The sequence below is a fragment of the Panthera tigris genome, chromosome D3 (assembly GCF_018350195.1).
Source record: "Panthera tigris isolate Pti1 chromosome D3, P.tigris_Pti1_mat1.1, whole genome shotgun sequence".
Taxonomy (NCBI): Eukaryota; Metazoa; Chordata; class Mammalia; order Carnivora; family Felidae; genus Panthera; species Panthera tigris.
In genome coordinates, this window is record NC_056671.1 from 27,644,268 (window position 1) to 27,651,290 (window position 7,023).

At 46.5% G+C, this 7,023-nt stretch overlaps 1 protein-coding gene across 2 annotated transcripts; it reads right to left on the reverse strand.

Moving 5' to 3' along the window:
- Positions 1-2,065: 2,065 nt before the first annotated feature.
- Positions 2,066-5,895, reverse strand: LOC122232450. Of its 2 annotated transcripts, XM_042961730.1 has the most exons (3): positions 5,216-5,895; positions 4,231-4,364; positions 2,066-2,128 (listed from the first exon to the last, which is right to left on the reverse strand). In XM_042961730.1, exons 1-3 carry the CDS (start codon positions 5,784-5,786, stop codon positions 2,102-2,104), a joined length of 732 nt encoding a protein of 243 aa, XP_042817664.1. In that variant the 5' UTR covers positions 5,787-5,895; the 3' UTR covers positions 2,066-2,101. The 2 variants fall into 2 exon arrangements, with proteins under 2 accessions (XP_042817664.1, XP_042817663.1); XM_042961729.1 differs by lacking the exon at positions 2,066-2,128 and having other exon boundaries at positions 3,130-4,364.
- Positions 5,896-7,023: the final 1,128 nt, after the last annotated feature.

The following is a 7,023-nucleotide window of genomic DNA, read 5'->3' on the forward strand; positions in this document are numbered from 1 at the left end:
TGAGAGAGCTGCACAGAATTCTCTCAGAAACTCCAGCCTGGTGGTGTCTGGGTGGCTCAGTCAGTTAAACATCTGACTGCAGCTCAGGTCATGATCTCATGGTTTGTGGGTTCGAGCCCCGCATCAGGCTCTGTGATGACAGTTTGGAGAGCTCCCTCTCTCTCTCTCTAAATAAATAAATAAACTTTAAAAAAAAGAAAGAAACTCGAGCCTGGTGTGGGGGCTTAGTTGCTTACACTAGCATTTGAATCAGAGGGGAGATTTTCCACTGTCCTCTTGGAATACAAAACTCTTTTTTCCTTATATTTAGTTTTGGGAGAGTGCAAGTGGGGGAGGGGCAGAGAGCGATCCTTAGAGGATCTGAGGCAGGCTCCTCGCTAACAGCAGTGAGCTCCATGTGGAGCTTGAACGCAGGAACCACGAGATCATGACCTGAGCTGAAGTCGGACGCTCAACCAACTGAGCCACCCAGGCACCCCCATAACTCTTGAATCTTTACTGCATAGGTGGGCTGAGGCAAAGCAACGGGCTCCCATTTATTATGGGCAAATCAACTGGGCAGAGGATGGTCTTGCCAGTGTTCATCTAAGAGCTGGTGGTCGGACGCTCAACTGACTGAGCCACCCAGGCGCCCCTGACTTATAACTCTTATAGACAACCCCAATTGCCAGAGTTGATCTGATTGTCATTACCTTCCTGATGACATGCAGGAATCTGCCAGGTTCTTTCTGGGCCAAAAAAAAAAAAAAAAAAAAAAAAAAGGAGTGGAGGGCAGTGGGAGAGAAGGTGGTATTTAAGTTGGAAAACTGGGGATACACAGTCAAAAAGCGGTAGACAACTAAATGCAATTTGGATATACAGTTTGTACATATACTGGACCTACACACACATTCTTGCATGAACTTACGTATGTATGTATTTATTTACACCTGAAATGAGAAGACACAATCACACACCAAAATAAACCTAATGGAAGAGGCTGACAAAATGGAAGGTGAAAAACTAAGGTGGTTCTTTAAGAAATCAAGATAGCAGCTAAGCGGCTAAACCACCAAGAAGCCTAATGAAGACAAAAAGAAAGCACGGAGAATCTTTGCAAAGATAATGAAGAAATGATCACAGAGAGGGAAAGGATGAGAAGAGGAATAATTAGCAGGCCTCTGCAAAGTAATGGAGAAACCTGGGTAAAAGGGATGGTTGTCTACACCACCTTGCATAAAATCACATCAATTGCTCCCTCTCTGCTTCCTTCATGTTTCCCTCCCACACCTTGTTCCCACGCCTCTGCTTCCAGGAGATAGATCACATGCTACACGTTCCTACCCAAAGAAATAAATAACCACGAAAGAACACACATCCATTTCTGGAGGTGATGAATATGTTTAGTACCTTCGTTATAGTGATGGTATTACAGGTGAGTGCATAGGAGAAAATTCATCAAGATGTATACAATCAATGTGTGCAATTTGTTGTAAAAAGAGGGAGACAGAGAACATAAAGGTAATGTAGCAAATGTTAACAGCTAATATATCTCAGTTAACAACTGATGAATTGAGTTGATCACTATATCAAGATGCTTTGTGCTGTGCTTGAATTCCTCCGCCCACCACCCCCACAGGTTTCAAATTGTATCAAAATGAAGAGGCCTAGAAGCTGTGAAGAAAGCATTTGTGCATTCCTACTAAGCGATGCACAATGTAACTCTGTCAACTGAGAGAAGAGGCAGAGCTGAAATAAAAACAAAGTTATTTATTTGGGGTCTCAGAATTGCAGTTTGGGAAAGACACATTTGGGCAGCAACCAAAGTAGTGCCTCTACCCTCCCCACCCCCATCCAGGGAATAAAAGGAAAAGGTTTTTGAAGACAAAAGGGAATGCTTGTATATGTCATTTACCAAGAATTCTGATGACCAAGATTGGTGTTGGTGGCAGGAAACAAAACTTGGTGACCGTAATTGGTTTCTAAGGCTATCACTAAGCGGGGTCTCTTACTATAGCAAGCTGCAGGTGTTTGGGCCGAGTCCCGGGAAGGGTTGCAGTTTGGCCCGGTTCCAACATTCATGGTTCTCCTACCGGTGAGGATGTATATAAGGCCCATCTCCTTACTGGCCTTGGCTCCATTTGAAAACCTGTTGACATAAGTGACTATTTCATTTCACCTTTCACAATGTAATATATTGAAGAAGATAATATTAAGAGGCCAAAAGTGAAGCTTGGGCTTATGTCCGTGTTGTGTTTAAAGCAGGCAACCCAAACCCTAAAGCCCTTAATGCAGTGGCTGGCACACAGCAGGTCCTCAATATATGGTTCTAATATATGGGGGGAGTTGGCTACCAAGCAACCATTTCACATTCTCTGGGCTCCCCGGGGACTCTCACTGGAGATAGTGGGGCGGTGGGTTGTGATTGAGACTCCCCTTGCCCAGCAAGAAGCAGGCATAGGTCTCAGGCCAGGCCAATAGCATGCTCCCTCCTTGGAACGGGAACCTCCAACAGCTGGAGCTCCTTCCACCTGAGTGGTGGCACCCTAACCACTCTGTCCTTGCCAGGCGACTATTCCCATGGGTTCTCTTTCTGGAGCTACCTTGCTTTCAACCCAGTCCTCCAGGCCCCCCTTGGACTCTGGGAATGCCCATTATCCTTCCAGCTTATTTTCTTTTCCCTAAGGTAGTCAAAATCATCTTCTCTGGCTTATGGCACTGACAAATGGAGAATAGGGTGTTGGATCCACACGACTCCTAAAACAGAATGCTAAGGGCACCAGTGACAGTCACAACAAAGTTTATTACAATGAGAGGCAAGGCCGACCGATCTGGACCAACACTCTTGATAAGAGTGCGGCCCCAAACAGCCGGGGTACAGAGTTTTTATAACTGATCACATCGTTTTATCATCACCTGGGAACAGAACAAAGAAACAGTTTCCAGATGAGTTAGAAACAGTTGCCTAATGAGGTGTTTACTTTAGACTTTCTGCCTCTAAGTTGCAACCAGTGGATCTCCTTGACCCTGCCTATGATGCTCTTTTCTTTGAACTTTTGTTTCCTTAATTGGTGAAGCCTAATTTACAAGAGTATGAGGCATAGTTTACCAGAGCAAAGCAAGGCTGTTATCTCTTAACCTTCAGTGTCAACACAAAGCTGTTATTTTTCAAGCTAAGCATTAGCCCTACACTACAATTTAACCCTTACATTTCCCCCTTTTCTTGTCAGTGAATCAATCCCTTGTTTCATCATTAGGAACTAAGGGGATATAACTGGACCTGATCATCATAATTTTTATTTCACTAACTCGCTTCTTGACATATTGTACTAACCAACTGATAAGGCACGGGCCAATAGTTAACCCGAGAAGTAACAATAGCAGTGGCCCAGCTACGGCCGTAAGCAGTGATGTGAGCCAGGGGGACCAAGAGAATAAACTCTGATACCAATTATTGCTGGGCTCCCTGGCACGTTCCCTGGTCCTAAGATTATCCCTGACCAAACTGAGAGTGTCTCGGATTACTCCGGAATTGTTCTCATAAAAACAGCACATTTCTCCGAGGGCCACGCAGAGGCCCCCTTCCTTCATGAAGAGTAAATCAAGCCCTCTTCTGTTTTGTAATACAACCTAGGCTAAAGAGTCTACTTGGTGTTCTAGTCAAGAAATTGAAGTTTCCAAGTAGCCTAGGTCTCGGTCTACTTGCTTGCTTACAGTTTTGAAATTTTGGTCCCCCACAATGAGTCCAGCAGTTCCAATAGCTGTGGATCCTGCAATTCCCAGTCCCACTAGGAGTGGAATGAGGACTGGTGCTGCCCTTTTTACCCTGGTATGTTAGTCAATTTTTGTTCTTGATCCCTGTGTCCATATCCATAGGTAACCATATAGGGGTTTTCGGGGACCGGAGGGGCAAAGCCCGTTGGCTGTTTATAATTAGTAACTAAAGTCCCCCATGAGTCCCCCACCAAGTCGCATAAATCAAACAAAAAAAACAAGGCACAGTGGAAGAAGTATTAGATGCTATCACCTTCCCCGTGACAGTGTCCCTGAGTTCCCATTGGTATGGCCAAAAAGATAGGGGATGCAATTTCATACAGTCCCCCACACTTAACACCATACAAATTATTATTATGCCCGCATCAGTCTTAGCTTTAAAGGATCCTCTGGGTGCCTTTGAACATTCCGTTGCTGTTTGTTATCTGGTTCTGTATCACTCTGGGTTGTTCCCACCTTCACGCAGTTTTTCTTAACCTGAGAGTGATGATTCCAGGTTCGGACACCATCTACCTCGATGGCCGTGGGCGTAGTCAGAATCACGGCGTGTGGTCCTTTCCAGCACGGCTCCAGGGTTTTAGGCTCGTGCCTTTTGACCCAGACTAAGTCTCCTGGTTGAAAGGGGTGGGGAGGAACAGGAGGATGAGCGAAGGCTTCTCTCAAGGCCCTGGTTATTTCCTTCTGTACATGTTGCAGGGCCATGAGTGAAGCCAGCAAATGGTCCCGTTCCAACTGTTCCATTACGTCATCTCCTAGCCTCAGCAGGATAGGTGGGGGTCTGCCAAATAAAATTTCATAAGGGGAAAATCCCTTGACAAATGGAGTACAACGCACTCGCAAAAGGGCCAAAGGCAGGACATCAACCCAATTTTCGCCTGTCTCAAGGGACAATTTGGTTAAGGTCTCTTTTACGGTCTGATTCATCCTTTCTACTTGACCCGAGCTCTGGGGTCTATACGCACAATGTAATTTCCAATCTATTCCCAATGCCTGGGCTAGACCCTGGGACACCTGTGCCGTGAAGGCCGGGCCATTGTCCGATCCTATGCTCAGAGGCAGCCCGAATCTAGGGATTATTTCATTTAATAATTTCTTAACTGTCGCCTGAGCCGTTTCTGATTTAGTGGGGAACGCCTCGACCCACCCGGAGAAGGTGTCTACAAAAACAAGCAAGTATTTATATCTGTATTTCCCTGGTTTAATCTCAGTAAAATCTACTTCCCAAAAGCGGCCTGGCTCAATTCCTCTATCTCTTTTAGCTTCTGAAACCTTCCTATTTGCACCCTGATTTACTTGGGCGCAACTTACACACCTTTCAACCACCTCTTCAATCTCTTTTCCCAGCCCTTGTGCCCTGAACTTTCTCCGTACTAATTCCGCCATCCTCGTTTTCCCAGATGAGTCCCTTGGTGGGGCTGACCCACCATGCGCCGCCCGAGTGCCGCGGGTAAGAGTATCTTACCTTCAGGATCCTGAAACCACTTTTGTCCCGGCATCTTACTTCCCCCTTTTCTGGAAATCCACTCCAAATCTTTAGGAGTGTAACTGGGCTCCAGTGGAAGCAGGGGCTCTGTCAAGATCGGTAGCTTCAAGGCACTTTCACTTTTAGTTAGGGCAGCTTCTCGGGCTGCTGCATCAGCCAGGCGGTTTCCGATTGCCTGTAGGGAGTTGCCTTTTTGATGTCCTGGGCAGTGAATGATTGCCAGCCTTGCAGGTTCCCAGATGGCTGCTAGAAGATCTAAAATTTCAGCTTTATTTTTGATGGCCTTGCCTTCTGCTGTGAGGAGATCGTGCTCTTGATAAACGGATCCGTGTACATGCGCGGTTGCAAAAGCATAGCGGCTGTCCGTATAAATGTTAACTGACTTGTTTCTTCCAAGTTTTAGGGCTTTTGTTAGTGCGATGAGCTCTGCGCGTTGGGCTAAAGTTCCTGGGGGAAGGGTCTGTTGCCATAAAACTTCACGGTCTGTCGTCACCGCAGCACCGGCATACCTTTGCCCTTGAAACACAAAACTACTGCCGTCTGAAAACATGCTGATATCAGGGTCATGTAAAGGAATGTCCGTAAGATCAGAGCGGAGGGACGAGATCGTTGCCACGTTTCTGGGCAAGGGTGTAGAGGGGGATTCTGTCCTTCGGGCAGCAAAGTGGCTGGGTTTAAGGTTGTGGGAGCACAAAAAACGTATTCGGGGATGGTCGAGTAGCAATGCTTGATATTGGGTAATCTGAGCATTTGACAGCCATCGCTCTGGGGGAGCCCGCAGTAAAGTTTCTGCTTCATGGGGCCCCGTGACAGACAATGCTTGCCCCAAGGTTAGTTTGTCTGCATCTTTAACTAGAAGCGCGGTGGCGGCAATTTGTCAAATGCATGGGGGCCATCCGGAAGCAACTGGACCCAGCCGTTTGGATAAATAAGCCACCGGTCGGTGCCAAGGTCTTAGGCGCTGAGTCAGAACTCCCTTGGCTACCCCCCCTTTTTCGGCTACAAACAAATGGAATGGCTTCGTGGGATCTGGCAAAGCCAAGGCTGGTGGGGTTATAAGAGCATCTCGTAAGGCTTTAGTTTGAGTCTCTCCCCACGTGAAGGACTCTGGAGATCCTTTGAGAGTGGCATATGAAGGGGCCTCCAGTTCAGCAAAACCAGGTATCTACAGTCTGCAGTAGCTTGTTGCCCCAAGGAACTCGTGGACTTGTTTGCGAGTTCTAGGCTGAGGAATATCGAGTATAGCCCGAATTCTTTGTTCACCAAGATAGTGCTTACCTTTTTTTAAGGCTGTAACCTAAATAGGTCACTGCGGTATGACAGATCTGTGCTTTTCTGGCTGACACTCGGTACCCCAGTTTTTGTAGAAGATTCAAGAGTCCTTTAGTGGCACTCAGGCATTCTAAATGAGAAGGGACCGCCAACAAGATATCATCAACATACTGCAGTAGAGTTACTGTGGGTTGGAGATCCGAAATGGCTCTAAATCTTGGTGCAGGGCTTCATTAAAAAGAGTAGGAGAATTTTTAAATCCCTGGGGGAGTCTCTTCCAGGTGAGCTGTCAGGCTTTTCCCTCTTCAGGATCAGTCCATTCAAATGCAAATAGTGCCTGGCTTTGTGGGGCCAGCGGGATGGCAAAGAAGGCATCTTTTAAGTCCAGAACTGTATAATACACCTGAGAAGGGGGAAGCAGACTAAGGAGAGTATAAGGGTTGGGTACAGTGGGATGAATTTCCATTACCCTGGCGTTTACTGCTCTTAGGTCTTGAACTGGCCAGAAATCGGAT